Genomic DNA, 20,938 nt, shown 5'->3' with positions numbered 1-20,938 from the left:
CCTCTTTTGCGTGGGTGGTATTCCTGAGTCCGGGATGGAGAAAATTCGTGAAATATGGTGCTCGCTCGACAAATATTCTGACGTAAGACACCCTTGCTTGCGTCAATCGGACAGTATCCTCCGAGGCACCTCCAAAGCCCCGCAGGGATGTGCGTCTGACGAAATGCGCGCAGTACCAACACCAGCAGGCATCGGTACTTCTATGTTTACGTGTGCTTTCGTAACTTCCACTGTTTGTCCCACCATTCTTACAGACATAAAAAGAATGAGCCCTAAATTAAAGCGCAAATAGTTCGTTCGGAAAGCTTATAAGTTCTGCCTACTTTGCGTTTGCTTTTGCGGGCTCCGCCAATCGCAGGGCTGGCTGGTATGACATCATAGGTTCCGTTGCGGGAAATCAGCTACTGGGTCACATGGCCACTCCCTTTGTTCCTAATTATGCAGCTTATTTGGGCGAAGTTTGCGTTAAAAGTGGTGTCAGCATGATTCTAACAAGGCCATCTTTTGAATGAATTAAACTTGCATTTTATTTTCATGGCCCCTTTAACTTGGCGAAACTGCAGAAGGTGTGTCTGAAACTGCTACACCAAAAACGATGATAATTTTTCCAATCGTCGCGGGCCCGTTCCGTGCGAATAGACCGTCACATTAAGACTCACAAAACGCACTTTAACCATCCACCATAAGCTTATTAGCGCACGAGCGTCATAACAACGCGCACAAGACCGATTCCAATTGCCGTTAGAATAATTAATAACTCGATAAAAGTCGGGTGCACAGCTTTAGACACCGAAAAGGGGCAAAAAACGTCGTTTCACAAAAATAACAAGTATACGCTGGGGTTAACGCGAATGTCATCACTGGTGTCTCCGCTTGCCGACTCGACGCGTCGGGCTTTTGTTCTTCGTGAGTTCTTTGGGGGTGGTTTGGCTTTTCGTAGAAGACACCGGGCTTTTCCCGTCGCTAACGTGACGTCCCGGGGTTGAGCCCGCGCTGCCCTCAGCGAAGCTCGTCGATGTGGCGGACACGATTTTGGGCTTGTCTGGCGTGGCTGGGGATGGGCGGCCTCCTGTCGCGGACCCCGGAGTCTCCGCATCGGCGTTTGAAGGGAGCGCAAGTGCGGCCATTTCGAGCACTTCGCGGCGGCGTTCCGATGGCAGGAAGGACGGCAGCGCGTTCCTGTCGGCCTGAGTGATCTGATAGCGCATGAACTCCGCGGGGTCCCGCGGACCGTACGTCGGCTCGGGCTCCATCGCACCGTAAAGGTCCTGCAAATGTGAAAGCAGTGGGATGAAACTGTGCAGCTGTAATCTTGCATAACTTGACCCGTGAACGTTTGGAATATTAACTGCGAAGGCAACGTACAAACGTTTATACGTATACAAGTGGACTGCTCTTATATACGCGACGCGGTTAAGTGTCAGTGTCCATCTTGAATGTTATGCCCGCTGATTCGGCTTTAATTTGCGGGTGGGTTGGTCCATCGCGAAAAACATTACGCAGCTCCAGAGACATTAAACTTATTCGTAAGTTTGAATATTCATGGCGTTGTTTCCGACACAGAATGTCTTTCCTGTTCAATCGCCCCTAAGTTCGAAGGAAAGCGGCGCAAAAAAAAGCTAGGACAGAACGAGGACGACAAGGACTGCGCAGTCCTTGCCTTCGCCTCTCTGTCCTTGTTTTTTGCGCTGTTTTGCTTCGATTATGTAACCACACGCCCAGTTTTCCACGTTAATGCTCGTAAGCTACTTTGTGTTCGTTCTGTAGACGCAACATGAGCGGCCGCACACCACTGCATCGCCTCGTGCTGGATACCGCGAAGTTGATGACTGTGATTACAAAATTGCGCCCACCTCCCCGCGAGGGGAACCCTGTGTAGATGCGACGCATCGTGGGGTTCACTTGGTGTTTCCGTTGGATTGATTCTGAAATCGCGCGAAACGTGTCGGGAACACGTATGATTATTATGTTTTATGATTATTATTATGTTTTATTGGCCAATCTTGGTCAATCTCTTTAAGTGGTATGCTTGGGGCTTCGCTGTCGCAACGACCTTTACTCCATCATTGTTGCTGTAAATGGGAGCTTCTTTTCTTTTATTGCAAGTGTTAATCATTGCCCCATCATGCGTTGTATCAGTAGCACCTTGACGTAGTTTGAATGAGTCAAGGATATAAGGCGCGTTCGTAGCATTTGATGCTCTCTCGGTTTTGTGGCGCAGTGGGAAGAGCACCATGTACCTCGCGTTCCGCCCACGGGGTCGTGGGATCGAAACCGGGCACCACTAACTATTATTTTTTTTATAGTGTAGGGGGAGGGGTGTGGACGGACCATAACGCCGTATGGAGGGACAAGGGGAGGGAATGAGATGCAGTCGCATCTAAAACATTGGCTGGCGATTACGATACTCCCTAATGCGATACCTGGGCGCAGCAGCAGTGCGCTGAGTCAGCGCTCACTCATCAATAGGTTCCCCCGACGGCAGTGATGATGAGCCTCTACGTCGGCGGCCCGAAGTGCGTCTCAGTAATAGACCACGAACTGCGTCTTAAGCGAAGGCTTAAGCAAACGCCAAGCGTCGCGCCATCGGGCGCCTCGTGCGGGCACAGCACACTGCCCCCTCCGCTCCCACACCGCACACTTTCGGAGAGCGCTGGCTCGCGCCGCCACGGCGAACCACCCTGCCCTGGCAATTTCGCGACCGTCTTCTCCGTTGCTTTCTTTCATCGTTCGCTTTTTCTTTCACTTGTCGTTCTTGCCATCGTTCGCTCGGTTACGCCGACAGCGCGGCTCAGCCCATAGACGGCCGCCAAAGGGCTGTGCCCTCAAAATATTATTGCTTTGTTTGTAGTGCAGGATTGATGCAAGTAGAATAATGTAAGAATGTCACATAATCGCCATACGGAGTGGGTCTGCGCCACCTGCAGTACGAAGACAACGTCACGGGAGATTTTCAAATCGGCATGTTGAATTTATGCCGTTTTACATACACTAGAGACTTTATGCTCACTGCCAGGCTGCTCGCTTTTAGCAGCGACATTTTCCTTTGTTGCGTGTTGTTGCAGAACAGCGCTACGTCCTTTCTGATTGCAGCGCTCCACACAGGAATCCGGTGCACGGCCGCAAGAGGCCGGTGCGAAGCATCACAGAATATGCCGGACAGGGAATAAAGCCGCACTCCGGCAAATAGGTAGGGTTGTTATTTTTTGTGTACAGTTAAACCCGGATATAACGAATTTGACAAAATCTCGAAAATTTTCGTTACATTCACGGTTTACATGCATGCTTTGAGTTAAGGCTCCCGTGAAAGAAGCAGAAACGAAACCAGAATGCTAGACATCAGTGAAAGTGAACTCACCGTTGAAGGACTTATTGCACAGTAGATAACTGCGTGATTTGCCCCTGTAGCTTTCGCACAAGCTTAGGCACTACACGGCGCTCCAAAGCGGCAAAGTCACTTACCCCTGTATTCACAAGCGTAACGTAATTATCACTTTTGCCTTTCGAAACTTTTCGGTTCCAAACGAGTTTCAAGAACCCAAATTGTGTTGAAAAGGGCGCCTTTTTCCGAACTTGACGCTCACTTACGTGCTCAGAATTGTTGAGAGGGTGCTATAGCTGGGACACAGTACCGGGCAGCGAACTCATTCAATTGCTTGTCTTGAAAAGAGATGAGGTTTCGTTTTCTGGCAGCAGAACTCACCACAGACGAACCAACACCACAGATAGCAGCGGAGACACGCGACTAGAAGCCGACAGGCAGCCTTAGCACCTCAAAACCTAAGTGTCAAATCAACACCGCACTCAGGCGTTGGAAAGCACGGTCGTTTGCGGCGCGGGCTAAAAAAAGTAAAATGTAGCTGCCCTTGCGACGTGGTGTCACGCTACACAAGCGAAACCTCAAGCCGGTGCTGCGTCAGCCACCGGATGGTAATGAACCGGATGTCGGTTCATTACCATCATCATGGCTCATTTGGATTTCGGCGATTCTAGACGTTTTTGTAGCTGCTGGCTCGTTAAAGTAGTGCTAGTATTCGGTAAGTTTGTTCGTTTCGCCAGTCTATTTTTTAGTAAACGTTCAGAAAGCAATGACTGTTCAGCATAGCGAGTTGGTTAATCAAGGTTAACCGCCGCAACGCCTTTGTAACTAAAGGTCGCAAAGACATGGACTTCTGTGCTGGTGGAAATGGGGAATTAAAAAACTTCGTTAAATCCAGGAATTCGTTACATAGAAGTTCATTACATCCAGTTTTAACTGTACAACCCAATTGCACCCGATTTTTACACTTGGAACATGATTCAGGAGAATCGGGTTCGACGCGATGTATCCCCGAATGGACCTTTTCAAAGCAGCGATCTGCACAACCGTGGGCGGACGGTCCGCCGTTCTCAACCAGCACATGCTGGAAGCAAGCCCCACAGATAGAGCTTTCGAACTCATTGAGTATTGGCATGACTTTGCCGCTCGCCACCCCAAGCGGGAAAATGCTGCATCGACATTGTCGTGCCTACTTAACGGATGCTGTGATGTCGAATGAACTTCTTCACACCTGAGATACCTAACGGACAGGTCTCGAATGCAGACCGACATGTTGCGCATGCAAGTGATAATGCATGTAGACAATGATGTGTAAAAAGTCAATGACCAGCTTTTTGGGAATCAAACATATGCTCTTTAGTGTCATCATTACTGATTTATTTAAAAAAAGATAACATTTTCGGCAGTATCTGCTACAAAACCTTGATGTCCTCATGATTCCCAGATTGAAACTAACACCAATTTTGACGCGTTAGAGTTAGGAGGCTCATAGTACCCCACTATAATATAAACTCAGTGTGCTACATCGAAAATCTGCAGATTTAACCCGAATTTCAGTATAGCTTTGCAAAAACACCAATTCTCCAAAGTTATCAGTTTGAGAGATATAACCCCATTTTTACTTGCTGGTTTAAAAAAAAGCCCCTAAAACGAAAAACCCCACAGATAGGTTTCCAATGTATAGAACAAAACGGCCGCCCATCCGATTACTTCACAACAAAAATGCGTCAAAAAACGATAGCAGCATCTTGCCGCCCCTTTCACAGTATGTGACTTCACGTCGCCTACCATTTCGCGCAAATACACACAAATCCTGTCCTTTCACACTCACGTGCAACCACAGATGGTGACACCCCGTACTGTGCCCCAGATATCCTCCATAAAAAATTAGCAGTGGCTTAGCTCGTCTATGCCAGGATATACGTAGCGTGAGCTAAGGTTCAGCTGGTTATTCTTAGGTTTCCTGGTTATCTAGGAGTAGCTGATTATCGTGCTTACTGCTGCTAAAACGATTTCCAATCCAATCCAATCCAGTTCCCTCCAGTCCAGTCACTTCTCCTTGCGAATGAGCAACACGGCTCTCCAGGAGCCACGCGAAACGGCTATCAAGCGGCTCCGGCGCAGTGACAGACTTGGCTACTGCGCAACGGAGCCGACAGCTGGGCACGCACCAGCCCCAGTGCGTCTGCCGCGGCTATGACATCACTCCTCTCGAATGCGCAGACTGGCGAATCTGGAGACCCAATTCTTTACACAACCGTACTACAATGGGATTGGATTTCCAATACAATTCAATTTAATCCAATCCAATCCAATCACACTCAAATTCAATCCAATCCAAGCTGATCCAATCCAATCTCATGCTCTTCGCGCGTGCGCAGTACGGCCCTTCCCGGCCCACGCGAAACTGCTTAGCCTCGGCCAGTGTAGCTTACGCTACGAAATAGGTAACCTAATTCCAACCTGTTTGAGATCAGTTGTAACAGCGGTGTGGTGGTTTACTTTTATCGTTTCGAACGTCAGCGGACGCTCACCGAGAACGACGGTGCCATAGCCGCGCAAATTCTACTGTTCGCGCAAGGGAATCGTCTATGGTAAGCGGATTTCGCGAAGCCGCCAGCGAGTCTATGAGCCCACTCCTACCTAATCGTGACGCACGACCTTTAACAGCTCCGACATTAAAGGGACCCTGCAACATTTTCGATAAGCGCTTTCATTTTTCCCTTCGTGTCTGGAACAACTGCGAAAGCTATAGTTATCGCCAGCACGGAGCGGCACTGCGTGATTTGCTCGCGGCACCAGATACGCCTTCCCATTCTGTTTTGTTTTTGTGACTTTTTTTTAAGTTGCTATCGAAAAGCTTTCATTTCGAACAAGGAAAACCGGCCAGCAGCCGCTGCATGGCCTTAGTGACGTAATTCTAGCCGTCGAAGAACGTGAACCCCGGGAAAGAGAGAATAATCTTTCGAACGAGTTTACAAGTTATCTGATTGGCACAAAGCAGCAATTTTTGGCTGAGGTACTTTGCGACCCCATAATCTAAGTACTGGGTGTGTCGGGTGACTACGTTCTGCAAGCACTTAAGATTTCAATAAAGAAGTTGAAAAAAGTGTTGCAGGGTGCTTTTAATAAAATTCAGCCAGCTTATTCCCCCGGTGGCACGCTCAAGCTGGTCATCGCTTTGTGTACTACTCGTGATCACAAACTACTGCACCCGCCGCGGTGGCTCAGTGGCTAAGGCGTTGCGCTGCTGAGCACGAGGTTGCGGGTTCGATTAACAGCCACGGTGGCCGCTTTTCTGATGGAAGCGAAACGCAAAAATGCCCGTGTGTACGAGATTTCGGCGCACGTGGTCAAAATGAATCCGGAGCCCACCACTGCGGCGCGCATCATCGCCTGCGTTGCGTCGGTGCGTCGATCAACGAACGAAATCAATCAACGAACCAGCGCTCTCCATTTTTGGTTCTAGAGAAGGCAAAAACTAAGAGGGCAGGCAACTATTTAAGAGTCACAAAATTGTGGCTACTCACGTTTTTGTGTTTCCCGAGTTCGCTGGCTACGAAGGCGCCGATGAGCACCACCGCGACGGCGAAGATGCACACCTGGAACATGGTGATCCACTCGGGAAACTTCTGCAGACTCGTGCTCGGCGTTGCCATATGTCCCACGGCGTGAGAGTACAGTCCTATCACCTGCCACGCATGCGCAGATCGACATCCGGTAAAGGCAATAGCATACGCGAATTTGCCACGACGTATCTGACACATCCAGGCGTAATATATCTTTCGAGGCGGCTTTCGCATAACGCAACAGACATATTCGTAAACAGAGATTGACTCCGGCACTGTGTTCGCGCAATAAAGGCGGCGACTGGTCCAAAACATCGCTTTTTGGAGGTGTTGCCCTTGATGGTAAGTTTGTTTGGTTGCAACTGATGCTTTAAATTTAATTTTGGTAAAGTGAGCCTGGGGAACTCCTGCGTTGGGTGCTAATCGAGAATTCCTTAGTGAATCCTTTGTAGAGCGAAACGCATGGAAGCTGCTTCTCCTGAGGGTAGCAGCAAGACCTGCCAATGCCCTGATCGTGTGTGAAAGTAACAAGCAAAAGTTATGGATAGTATTTTGGGCAAAGGAGCCGCCAATGCCACAAATGCTAACCCCTACCCGATCGTACGCAATCGGAAAGGTTATTGATATTTTCCTTCCGTCTGCTTCGGATATTTTAGCGCACATTTTATTTGAAGGTTGGCACGGGATCCTCTTAGAATAAAAAATAATGGAAGATAAGTTGTTGCATCCATAGTAATTAATTAGCTTCACAGCAATCACTGCCACGTCTACTCGGAAACGTGAAAGAAGACACGATTTCCGACCTTCCACCCACAGGATAGCCGCCGACCCGCCAGCATGATTTGCGGGTCAGCGGCTGTCTTGTGGGTGTGCTTGGCGAGCGACGTCCTGCTGGTGGGTCGCTTCGGCAAAGGTGTACTGGCGTCATTTCCGCGACGGATAAGACGTCAGCGAAATCTTGGTGTATCCCGGCATAAAACCCTATCGTTTTAAAATATAAGACCAGAAAACGACCAACGCTGAGTATAAAGCACTCCTTGGTTCTAAAGGTTGCTTCTCCGCAAGAAAACCCCGTGTGCAGAGGTGCACCCTTTACAGGCCGCTTGCTTCGTTGTACTGGCGTCACTTCTGTGACGGATATGACGTCACTCAAATGTTTGCGTATCCGGGAATAAAACACTTTCGGGTTAAACTCCAGCGCTGTCGTCAAGCGCCACCACGCATGGAAAAACAACTCCAGCGCTAATGCTAAAGCTGAAAGACACCCTCCTTCGGAGAGCTCACTGCTGCCGCCGCATTCTCTAAAACCCATTATGGATGATTGGAGACAGGGCTACAAGTGCGCCCACTCTTCGCACGACAACTTGCAGGTCCCGCCACCTCAGCCTCAAGTCGATGGCAAAAAGCTGGTGGAAGTCTGCAATGCTGAGGAGGATTTTGCAATCCAGCACTCGCCGCGGGGAAGAAGACGTTTTCGATGCGTATGACGACAATTACTAGCAACGCAACTATGTAAAAATTACGCCCATCGTCTCTCGAGGGAACCCTGATGTGATGCGACGCATAGGGGGGTTCAATTGGCGTTTACATTGGGTTGACCCTCTAAATCGGGTGAAACGTGTTGTGAACGCGTAGGATGCATTCCATCACATGCAGGTGTTCTCATACGCGGGAAGATGGGCGTAATTTTCTTTCTTTTATTGAGAGAGAGACTGGTTGCCATTTTTCGAGGGAGAGCGAGCGCTTGACTGAACCGCTGCGGCGCGCTACCCGCTTTATATTCACAGCGCCTGAAGGAGAGGAGACAGCGGAGGAGAGTCGCGCATGCGCGCGCTTCCGGCGCCGGAGCAGACGGGATCGTAGCGATGCTAATGAGACGGAGTGAGAGTGTTGCATGCAGCTGTCGGAGAGAAGAACGGGAGAGAGTTGCACATGTGCAGTGAGCGTGCGGACGCCGCGACGACAACAACAACGCCGATGGAGGGACATGCCCGAGAGCAAGAGATGCGTCGCATCTAATAAACAATGATACCAAAACTTAACTATGTGTCCGCCAATTCTCACCTGCAACAGCTTCGGCATTAAGGTCTTGCGCGGCAGTTCAAGCTTCCCTGATTGTTTTTTTTTTTTTTTTACAGAACAACGCGCCTATTTGTACTACGGCGAATTTAGACCGTTTATTGCTGTGTTCCAAGGATTCGCCAATGTTCCTCGATAGAGTTCAGAAATGTTTTCAATTTGAATGGCGTTCTTAGGGCTAAGATGCTTCTGGGTTGGGTTGGAGTTGGGGTGTCTTGACATTCTGTGTAAAATTTGACAATGTTTGTATTGTGAAGTTATAAGGCTGCTCATCAAAACTCTTATTTCGGCAGTTTTGGTAACGTCAGCAGAGGCTGCTGGGGATAACATTACAAAGATTATCATTGCCACTCCCCATCGCTAAGCCATGCCAAGAGTTTCAGAATTACTGAGACTCGGTCGTCTCCCTTCAGCGGATTGTAAATCGTGTTACAACTATTCAAAGTTTGAGTCTGGTTCCCACAGTGATGGTACAGAAGGCAGTGTGGGCAGTTTCGCATCATCAGATAGCTAAATGAGGAGCTAGTTGGTCTTGACACGGTAAAATAAAAGGCGCAAACTAGGGACGGGACGAAGTTTCCGCACTTTATTTCAAAATGCCCACATATTCCAGAGGTTTTTGAAGCTGCAAAGGAGGCTACAATTGCCATGGTGATGGCTTCCTCTAAAGCTAAAATTCTCGTCTGTTGGGGTGGGAAGGGACTTAGTGGCCCCGTACAGGGAAATATTTACCATTACTGATTAGAACGGGTAAATATCCACCCGTTTACAAGGCACACAATACGTACCAACCTGTAGCATGGCGCCTCTTGCAGACACTTTCCCCCATAGAGTTTCGTACTAATATATACTAGAGGGAAATCTGGCGCCAATGTCTAGGGGAGCCGCGCTTCAGCGAGCGTTCCGTCATGAGTTGTCTGTGAGATTCCCTAGAGTTGTAACAACTCTTATATTGATCAAACAGGCAGATGTTTCAACGACAGAGCGCGTGAGCACTGTTGAGCAGTAAAGAACAACGCTGGTTGCCACATGGCTGAGCACTGCAAAAGGTGCACTCTGCAAGGCGCTAACTGCACTTGGCTCTTCGGACAGGCGACGTTTTTAACAAGTGTCAGAGATAAGCCAGAAAGAAATATTGTTGAGGCGTATTTCATTTATAAAGCGGGAAACAAGTGCATCAGTACACCGTCGGTCGATTATCACTGAAAGAAATCGAGTTCTTACATTATTTTTTTCTGCGCCCTTTTGTTTCTCTTCTATTCTTAGCTTTTCACGCATCACCCAAGGCAACACGAATGCATCGAAGCTTTCTGTTCGTGTTTGACAGTTATTAGAGCAAAGGTCCGAAGGGTTTCACTAGCGGTACTGCCATGCAAAGCCCGGGTGTGCTATCATACCAGTTATTGAGTTATTGCATACTTGTCAGAATCATCACCGTGGAAGTATACACGATTACCTGCTCTGAATGAAAGGGCTACTAGCGGAGTTGTGTGGTTGCGGAACACGGAAGAGACTCCTGTGTTATTGGAACTACTACACAACTGAACGCATGACGCTACTGTGCGAAAATGGGGATGGAATAATGTGATTGATAGTAATGAGTAGTAAGGTTAATCGACGGGGATTAAGGTAGATTAAGATATATTCAAGGAGCATTATACTGAACCGAGATGGACTAAAAATTAATGCGAATAAATGAATAATAGAAATAGTTGGAATTGTAGTGGATTAAGATGGATTAGGGTGCATTACTATTGCTTAGATGTAATAAGGTGAACAAAAAAGAGATAAGGTGGAAAAATTTGGATTAAGATGATTTAAGGTGGATGAAGATAGATTCAGACAATTTAGAGGGAAAAGATCATAACAAGGTCGTGGCTGCTGTGAGAAGGTGTTGACGTGTGTATAAAGGTACCCGTGAAAATAGTACGGCAGGCTTTCGCCTTCAAAGTTGGTACGCAGACTTTAGGTACTCAGAGATATTTTACATGGGTTACCATATCTCCCTTCCTTCGAAATTGCGCACTCGGTAAGGCTGGGCTACCCTACTGTGTCCATTCAAGATCTGCTTCCAAGTAAAGGCAACTGTAAAAAACCATTCTCACAACCAAGCCGACGGGGCAGGTGTACCGCAAGCAGAAGGGTAGGTAGCGCACTGGAGGCTTGTCGAACATGAACTTGATGTCCCCGAGAAGTTTATCCATGCCTGCAGTAGAAAACGAGGTAAACTGAACGCACCTATTCGGTTTTTTCTGAACATCTACAGAAACACATTTGCTTCGCACGCGATCCGCGTGCCTTCTGACGCCTGGTAGTTAAGGAGGTGCAACACATCTTCCGCCCTTGCCTTCTAAGTGACGCAGGCAGGAGAAAGAAGCATCAGGCCTTTGGCCATTTTTTCAGTCGTCATTTGGCTTGAAACAACGAACACAGGGAAAACTGAAATGTTTCATTCTTGTTTTGCGCCGAAATTCAGGAAGCGAAACAACTTAGCAGTTTCAGAAGCGACGGATCTGGATGGACCGTCACAGAAAACTTCTTCTACACTGTGGAAGATATTGAGAGAAAAAAAAGTGGCCGCGTATCTGCTCCTTTCTTTGCAAATGTCGTCAAAAGAGGATAGTGTTTGTAGACATTTGCCAAGGAAATGCCCCCCTTCGCTTTCCCGCTCACCTCTCATGCTGTTCCTGTTCCCTCATCCCAAGGTAAACACACTAAGGTTTTGCGCAATACGATTTGAATTTACCGTGTTCCACTGCTACAGGCCGGGTTCCTCGATGCCAGCGCTGCAGTAAGGCGGAGACGCACGTGAATGAAAGCGGCCGACTACAAGGTTTATAGAACCGCGTGGCCGTGCTCCACGTGCGTTCCAAGCAGAACGTGGAACCTAGCTAGTGGAACCTTTCGTTACTGTTACCGCGTGATTTTTCATGTGCCGCCAGGAGGCGCCGGTTTTCTGCAGTAGATGTAGAATATCATTTTCTATCGAAAAATTAAGCATTAATGATTTTTAATAAAGGAACATTGTAAATATCCCTTGTGTACTAATTTCCTGTCTTATATTTGCGTAATGTGTCGTTCTTGTTCAACAAAGTTGACAATTACGAACCTATAAACGGGTCTCAGACGTTTACATTTGGTTGTAAGTATATAAGACTATTTCACAGTTTCTGTTTCACTTTGACCGGGTGGCTGAATCGAGTCACAGACAGACAGACAGACATACAGACAGACCAAAATTTCTGGGTTTAAGTAGCCCAAGAAAGACTATCGTCTTTAAAATTGCCCAGCAGCAAGAAAGAGGATAAAGGCACAGGCGCGTAGCCAGGATCTTTTTTTTTTTTTTTTTTGGGGGGGGGGGGGGGGGGGCAAACGCTTTTAAACGCTGGGAAGACGAAATACATGTTTTATTCACTAAACAGACTGCATTGTCCCGATAACAGTGATACCAATTTTATCGCGGACTTTCACGGAATAATCGAGATATTAAATAAAGCACATGAAGTAGCGGCGACTTTGCTAGGCGGTAGTCAGTCGTGGTAAGCATAAGAAGGCCGGCTTATCTACGAAAAAAGAATGCCGAGCCAGCACGAACGAAATCGCGGTGGTGTTGATGGCCGCACTGATCGTGGATTTTTTTGCTGAGGCAATTTGCGACCTCCAAATCTTAGTACGGAATGTGTTGGTTGACGATGTTTAGTAATCATTAGAGATGTCAACATGAAACATCGCCTCCTGTATTTTACAATGAAAATCCCATCGCGCGCTTCCCAATGGGAGTGAGTGGTACACCTGCCGTGCCCACCTGTCGTAAGGTGGGCAACCACCCAACCATAACTGAATTCGAGAGCGGCTGTGCCTGGTTGCCAAGGCAACAGTTTTTCGAGATTTCCAAAACAATGGCGCTCGCAGCAGCGTTAGAAAACTCAGAGACGCGGCGGAGCACGTTTTGCCAACGTTGCCGCTTTCTACCATGCGTCACCCCGAGATGAACTGGTCACGTGACTAAAGCGCTGGGAAGGCTACAGATTGGAGAAGAGTGGCCGGAGTAGAAGGAGAGGGTTTGGTTGGCCAGTCTGGGCTGATGCGTTTGGCATTTGTAAAAATACAGGATGCGATGCATGAAGACCAAACACAAGTTTGTGTTATTCCAAAGATTTCGTGTTTTATTGTGCCCCCAGCGCTTGTACGAATGTAAACGATGCTTTATTCACTGATGAATTATTTATTATAAGTTAAAATTTTGATTTTCTCGCTAAATCGCGCGTTTTCGTGTCTGCAATGACATCACAGGGCCTTTTTTATCGTTAGGGAACCTAGATGGCGCCACCACACCGCGGCAAGCCGTTTTCTGCCTTTGGTTTGTGTGTGAACGGATTTGTACCTGGCTTGTTTTGTTCATAAAGACAATCGTTTCGTGAAACATGGTGCTCGCTCGACAAATACGGTCACGTAAGACATCGTCGCTTGCGTCAATCGGCCAGTGTCGTCTGAAACAACCCCAAAGCCCCGCAGTCCTGTGCAGCTAAACCACGCATAATACGCGCAGTACCAACAGCAGCATACGCATCGGTACTTCTATGTTTACGTGTGCTTTCGTAACTTCCACTGTCTGCCCCACCATTCTTAGGGCTTTAAAAAGAATGTTCCCTAAATTTATGCGCAAATACCTCGTTCGGCAAGCTTTGCTTAGTTTGCGTTTGCTATTGCGCCCTCCCCCAATCGCAGAGCTGCCTCGCATGACATCATAGGTTGTGTTGCGGGGGATGAGCCAGTGGGTCACATGGCCATTCCCTTTTTTCCTAATTATGTAGCGTATTTGAGCGAAGTTTACGTTAAAAGTGGTGTCAGTATGATTCTAACGAGGCAATCTTTTGAATGAACCAAAGTTGCGTTTTCTCTTCACGGCTCCTTTAGGTAGTCGATGTGGAGTCCAAAACGTTTTTACACAATTCATACAAAAACGAAGGAAAAGGAGAAAATGCACCGAAGCACAGATTAAAACTGATTGCATATAACAGAATATGCAGATTACACATCTCAAATGTCCCAATAGAAAAATATTCCTCCGCCATTCCACTCTGCGAAGGTGGTTGACCAACGAAGATTTCTGGCGACACAACGGTACGACACTGCTACTTCATTTACAGTAAAGTCCGCTTATATCGACCACGGATATATCGAATTATTGCCTATATCGAACCTTTGTATAATTCTGGTAAAAATTACAAGCATTTAAAACTTTTTATATCGAACGCGATTTTGCTCACAATGGATATTATCGAACTCTCCTGCGCGGGATTTTTCGCTCTCCTTCGGCACGGTGTAAGAATATTCTTACACCGTGCCTTAGGCATGCGGCAGGCTTTCCCGCAATACATCGGCGCGCCGCGGTGGCGCGTGTGTCGCTTGCGACTCCCGCGCTTGCTTGGGCTCGTCCAAACCGGACGTGGCAGAGTGGACAAGCTCCACGCATGCATGCCGTTGGAGCCAAAAGCGCCACATTGGGCGCTTTCGGCGTAACCTGAAACCCTGAAACCCTGAAACTGAACGGCGTAACCCTGAAACTTGCGCTTGCCGTCGGGGCCCCATTGTGAAGCTTATTCCATCAGCATAAAATCTTCAACTTTGTTGACACCATCGCAGGTTGCGGAATTATTGGCACCCTAGAATATTCATACCTGATTACATGTGCTCTCGTGTGACTACCAGCCATGCGATTGCACAAAAGGCGTTGCTCCTGGTTTGTGATAGACACATAGACCTTAAAAATTTCGCACTAGTGAATGACGTCATTGATTATTAAATTGAGACTACTCTGCCCTGGCAAATTTCAAACACTAGAGTACACTAACTCTGTTGGAATCTAGACTCACGAACAATGACTTTTATGCAGAGATGGGCGACCATGGAGATCGCTAGCTTTAATGACGATTATGTAAAAGATGAAGTAGCTCGAGTGAGCCGCCTACGTGATGATCGGCATCGATGGTGATACTGTAATCAGTGGAGCAGCAATGATGATACCGAAGTTTGTGCATCTTCTCCGGCCACTTAGAAGACCAATCTGTCCATTTCCCGTAGGCAGAGGTGCTGCACTTTCCGGTTTAACATCTGTCCATACTGAAATCCACCGATTGCTTTACGAGCTAAGTTTGATTTCTTAGCCTTCCGTTGCGAGCTGTAGTCCAAAACGCGCGTGGATTCGTATCGCCGTTGCCGACCACAATTGGTCGTGTTTTCAGCTCGTCCGATGCCCTTTGACGGTTCCTGCTTTGCGGGAGGGGCTCATGTGAGTACCCTCTTCCTCGCCACGACCAAATTTCCTGTAAACTAATTGTAAGCCTTCTAGATAATGTTTTATGTCTCTTCGAAGTAAATCCACTTGTAGGATCAGGTGGAGCGGCTTCTCGGAAACTGGTAGGTTGTCGGGAAGGTTTGCATTCGTTTTCCAGGGAACGGTAACGGCGTGTCGGCCATCCTGGTTTGAGATGAGCCCATCAAGTTCGCACATAACGGAGTCATCTTGATGATTCGGAGCTTTGTCCTCGTTTTGAATACTTTTCTTCACCAAACCTTGCTCAAGAGATTGTATCAATTCAGCCTGTTTGGTGCATGTGTAGAGTGCTACGACCTTTGAGCAATGAACTCTACTTGAAAGTTCGTGTCCTTTTCCTTGCACTGTCCATCCATGTAGAGTCACGACTGCTGTTAGTCTGGGTACTAAATATTGAATATTGCCAGTCACAGCATCCCATACAATTAGGACAGCGTTGGCACTGTAGCCAGCATTCTCACGCTCGAGACTTGTAGTGTCGATGAAATGTTCTCGCAAAGCTGCGATCCCAGTTTCATCTGGAAACTGAATTAACTGGTTGCAAGTCGATTTCACCTCAAGCTATTCTATTGTTACTACAGTAGATTTGGTTGTCAAGCTATGCAAGTGTAGTCGTACTCTATTGAAAGTTTCTCTGATTTCTTTTCCTCCAAATACTCCTACAGTGAGGGTTTCTTTTCCGACCAACTCGCAACCCAGCTTTTTGAAGACGTCCGTTGCGATAAAGCTCCGCGGACTGCCTCTATCGAGAAAAATTCTGCCGTTTAACTCTCTTGTCGGTCCTGACACGTTGGCGGTTAGCGTTTGTAGGAGCACAACAGACCTCCTGTGTCTGTTCAACAGCTGCGTTGGAGTTATGGCGACGCCCTGGTTTTCGTTCGTCCTTTGGTCTTCGTTACACATCGAAGAAGCATGTCGCCACGAACACTACTGGCCGGTGACTTTTCTCCTGCATTGCCTAGGAAGGTGCCCTTGCGTCAAACAACGAAAGCAGCGTTCCCTCCGAGTGAGACGCGCCTTCTTCTATTGTAAAGTTATGGATTCAGAGAAGCAAGACACTGGGTTGTGCTTCTCTGAACAAAACAGGCATTTTCTCGTCCCATATGTAGTACTGTGCAGGGATGCTACGGATGACAGTTGGGGACATGTATGCAGCTGAACTCGTAGACCGAACTCGTAGTTCGACTTAGTCGGTGTCATTTCCTCACAGCATTCAGGCTCTTGCCCCCAAGCAGTCATGAGCTGCTAAAAGATATTCTCGTGGACGTCAATATGTTGCGAAGGATCTTTATTCATGGTGGTTGTCATGGCCGTCTTTGACCACTGATGATATCTAAGCACCAGATGTGGAGATAGCGTCCGGAGCAGAATCTCTGTAAGCATGGAGCAGTATGTAGTGGGGCTCGTTCCGAGGGCTTTTAGGCTTCTGCAATGGACTTGAACGTGGTCATAGAGGTTTCGCAATCCATCTACGTCGGAGGATAAAGCAGCCGGTTTCAATTCAATCAGGGCTTGCAAATGATCCCGCAGAAGCAGCGGCTGGCCTCTGAACCTCTTCTTCAGTAGTGCTGTCACGTCCTTGTAACAGTGCTCTGTCGGAGCCATTCCAGATATTGCGGAAGCGGCTTTTCCAGTTAAAAGTTTGGCTGAATATCGGAATTTCTCTGCAGGTAGAAGTTCGGGGTTAATGTTTATAGTAGTCTCAAACTGATTCCAAAATTGAAGCCAGCATCATCGGTTTCCATCAAAGTTAGTTAACTCGAGGACTGATAGTTTCGTTCACGTTGCCACGGTCCGGGAAGGCGGTGGGCTTGCGTCATAAGGTATAATGCAAGCATCACCGCTCGGAGGTTCGCGCGACCGAAAATGAAGCTCTGCCATACCTTACACAACTCGGTCATTGAACGTCGCCTCGTTCGATGTTGCCGCTGGGACGAGGTCATCGCAGGTGCCCACAAAAATTTTCTTGTCTAGCTTCTGGATCTGTCGGAATAGAAACTCGGTCCGTTCATGAGAAATGGACATATCCATTTGCGTGGTATGATTTCCATTCCGAAGGCCCTCTTCGACGTTCCGTGCGATGCCTTCAAGCTTCTCAAGCAGTGTGCTCCGCCGCCGTTGCTTCCTTCCAACAGAGGTCATTGTACGTCCCTAGAGTCTGGTCCACTGGAGCAGGAGTCTTCGTAATCAGGTACCGGTCCTGCTGCTCGTAGTCCGCGACATCAATTCCCGGGTGTCGGCACCAATTGTGGCAGTCTAGGCTCAGGGACAATGATCTCCATGCAGATGGGCGACAAGGGAGATCGCTCGTTTTAGTGGTGATTAGTGAAGGGTGATGTAGCTCGAGCGAGCCGCCTACGTTATGATCGGCATCGATGATGCTACTGTAATCGGTGGGGCAGCAATGATGACATCAAAGCTTCTGCAAGCTCATTAGTAGCGTACAGCCATAATTTTCATTGATGTGCATCATGAACGCCATGAATACAAGGCGAAAAATGGCGGACCCATGAAAGAACGTTGAGGTGTGTTTGAGATGACAGGAAGCATTTTAGAATACCTGTCGCTGATTGTGGTTTATGGGTGACATGAAGTAAGGAGTGAATGGATCCATTTGGAGAGTTTTACATTTTTGAAGAATAACGCGTAGCTCGATCCTTAGGTTTATACAAGGCATCTTCTGATATGCTTTAGAGAAATCTGCAAATATAAAATTTGTTTGCGTCATTTACAGCTACATTGTCGAAACAATGCGCCAGAAACAATTTTGTGCTGACGAGAGAACCACATCTGTGGGTAAGGCTAAGGTTATGCGTTGATGATTTATTATTACAATTCGCCCCAAATGCTAGTTAATGATAGCTTTGCATTGCTCACTGCACCTTGGAAGATGCGCCTCTCAGGGAAAACATCTAGGCTAAGCCCCCCTTGTGGTGCCGGTGAACCAGTGTGTTAGCATCTACAAGGGCAGTAATGGGCTTTAGGACCGCATTCTCTGTGATACTTGCTGTTCGCACATCACACATTCACTACATCGTGAGGAGTATGCTTAGCAATGCCTCTGTTTTTTTTTTCTCTCTTTTCACTAGCTCAGAGGCGGCTTTAATAAGAAATGGATGAAATACAGCCTGGTAGGCTGATGCTGCTTTCCGTCTAAAAACCGGAATTTGTACCTCATATGATTCAACTTCAGTGACAGCTGCACCTTGCTCCCGGCTTTAGCACGAGAAAACGAATTACCGATTGTAAAGGTACCCCTAATAGAACGTAGGTTTACCGCGTAGAAGTCTTAGTGGTTGTCTCGTGACAGCTGTTACTTCACGATAGCATTATACAATCGGCTCTTGCCCTGGGCATACGCTCTGCTTCGGGTAAAAAGCACACACTTTCGGATCAGCGCGAGTGAAAATTTGTAAATTAGACTATTGACACGTTTCCAGTAAAAAAAAATTCTCCAGAAATTCAGGGAATTATCTACTAACGCGTAGCATTCTTATGCCGCTTGTGTTTAGTGCGAGTTTTTACAGTCATTTTTTTGGTTCTTCTCTATCCTGTCCGACCAATTATCTATATTTACGCTGTTATAATGATTCGAAGTGGAACATTCGTGCTATCCGCATTATTTTGGAAATGCAGGGCGTAACACGAATCGCCATTTTCCGTTAGTTTTTATTGTTTTTAATTTTTAGTGCTTCAAATTTGTTTTCTACAAGTTATCTCATTTACGCTAATACAACAATTATAGGTAGAACTTCAAACACTGCATTACTGTGGAAAAGCAGGTCGTTATACGGTTTTTCATTGTCCGTATTGTTTTCATATTTTTGTTATTTATTTTTTCACAATTTCGTTAGACCTATTATCTCCATTTGCGCTATTATAACGATTACAGGTGGAACTTTCGCGAAATGTACAATAATGTGGAAATGTTATGATTTATACGTTTTACCATTTTCTATACGTTTATTATTTCCTTATTTTTTTATTTTTCAAGTTATTGTCCAACCAATCATCTCCATGTACGTTATTATAATGATTACATTTGGAAGTTCCGCGAAATCTGCATTATTGGAGAAATGCGAGGCGCTACACGGTCCGCCGTTTTCCGTAATTTTTTGTTATTTTTTAGTCTTTCAAAATACAGAAACGCCTTGCGTCATACGTTTTGCAATTTTCGGTAATTTTTTGCATGTTCTTCTTTATTTTTTCAACATTTCGGGAGACTAGTTGTCTTCGTTTACTCTATTATAGTAATCACAGGTGGAACTTCCGCGATATATGCCTTTTTGTGGAAATGCAGGGCGTTACACGGTCCTGGCTGTGGCGGGTACTCGGCAAAGAATGCTACGCATTATAGTAAAGCAGCGTTGCGTCTCAACGAGCGACTTCAGCCGATTTGTGCGGTGCACGGAAGACTTACATGTATGCCCCATCAGAGTACTTCTTGCCACAATCATAGGCCTTACGGGAATGCACAATAGGGATGCCTCTCGCGCGGTTTCAGCTAAAACACCTACAGAAAAGCCTGTATTCTTTGTAGAGGCTTGTCTGTTTCGTTCCACGTTATTATTGCCGCCACTCTGCTTTTCCCTACTTCTTTGGAAACATTCTCGCCATTAATGATAGCAATGACCTCCTGTCGGCCATCCCAGTTCGAATTGTACCCCACCAATCCCCAGGGACAATGCGAATCCGCAGCAAGAAGGATGCTGGTTCCGGTGGGTATGCCCAAAGGCGCCAATTCGTCCCAACCAGATTCAAACTACAGATTTGCATTTCGCTGAAAAGGGCTGGTGACGCTGGAACGCATACCATAGAAGTACACCACGACCATCAGCTGAGCAAATCCAATGCAGAGAGTCATGTCGCTGGAGACAACGCTCTCGACGAGCTCACTCACGTAGTAGCCACCCTGCGTACGAACAGAGTGCATGTTGTGTATGCGTTCGCTTTATTAGCAGAGAACTCAAGTTATAGCAGACAACACTGAGCTGGTGCAAGCTAGATTGCAGTGTACGCGTGGAATCCAAATTCGCCTTACAATCGGTGCAGTGTTCAATCTCGCTGAAAAACGTTGATACGCAGGTACAGATAAGCTATACGAGATTTGCACATTGCTTACTTGTGGTATCTCTTAGGGCGAACTCGCGGTTGCATGTTCAGATTTGTTTGTTAAAGAAACTTGGCACTCGCACAGTTGTCTGCACAAAATAAAGTACTCAACGTTTTAAGTGTAATTTCCTGCTCAAAGTACTCGATATGAATCGAAAAGCTTCTTCCACTCGCGGTTTTGTCCTGTTAAATTTTAGATGCTTCAGTAATCCTGACTAAATATCGCCCTGTCAGTATAAACAGAACTTTACTAATGCTGGCCGCTTACCAAATAGGCTCCAACATATGGCACGTAGCTATACTGAGAATTTCCAGCAACGAAGTATTGAAGTCTTTGAAACACTTCGATTTTTGACAAGCAATACTTATACCGTGAAAGCAGACTCTGTAGACGACAGCCAGAGCCATATAAAGTGTACCACTGAATCTGAACAATTTATAGGAAACCATCTTTGTAAGTGGGTACCAACAAACCAGTTCCAATGCTCTTGCGTTGAATATACGCATTCAAGAAAAAAAGCA

General features: G+C 46.9%; 1 protein-coding gene across 1 annotated transcript; it reads right to left on the bottom strand.

The window, feature by feature from the left end:
* Positions 1-724: 724 nt before the first annotated feature.
* LOC144167187 (uncharacterized) lies at positions 725-20,205 on the bottom strand. The gene is made up of 4 exons (XM_077696536.1): positions 20,117-20,205; positions 11,073-11,173; positions 6,850-7,011; positions 725-1,268 (listed from the first exon to the last, which is right to left on the bottom strand). Exons 1-4 carry the CDS (start codon positions 20,166-20,168, stop codon positions 858-860), a joined length of 726 nt encoding a protein of 241 aa, XP_077552662.1. The 5' UTR covers positions 20,169-20,205; the 3' UTR covers positions 725-857.
* Positions 20,206-20,938: the final 733 nt, after the last annotated feature.

Source organism: Haemaphysalis longicornis, unplaced genomic scaffold (assembly GCF_048455015.1).
Source record: "Haemaphysalis longicornis isolate Haplotype H1 unplaced genomic scaffold, Haemaphysalis longicornis Haplotype H1 scaffold_2, whole genome shotgun sequence".
Taxonomy (NCBI): Eukaryota; Metazoa; Arthropoda; class Arachnida; order Ixodida; family Ixodidae; genus Haemaphysalis; species Haemaphysalis longicornis.
The sequence above is the reverse complement of the archived record's forward strand: the minus strand, read 5'-3'. Positions and strand labels throughout refer to the sequence as shown.

What these genes read in the sequence shown, in the direction of transcription:
- LOC144167187 (XM_077696536.1), bottom strand. Translation starts at nt 20,168, where the DNA reads ATGACTCTCTGCATTGGATTTGCTCAGCTGATGGTCGTGGTGTACTTC. An exon ending in CCTGCCCCGTCGGCTTGGTT is followed by an intron (nt 7,012 to 11,072) that starts GTGAGAATGGTT and finishes CATGCGTGGCAG; the next exon opens with GTGATAGGACTGTACTCTCA. An exon ending in AACTCGGGAAACACAAAAAC is followed by an intron (nt 1,269 to 6,849) that starts GTGAGTAGCCAC and finishes TCACATTTGCAG; the next exon opens with GACCTTTACGGTGCGATGGA.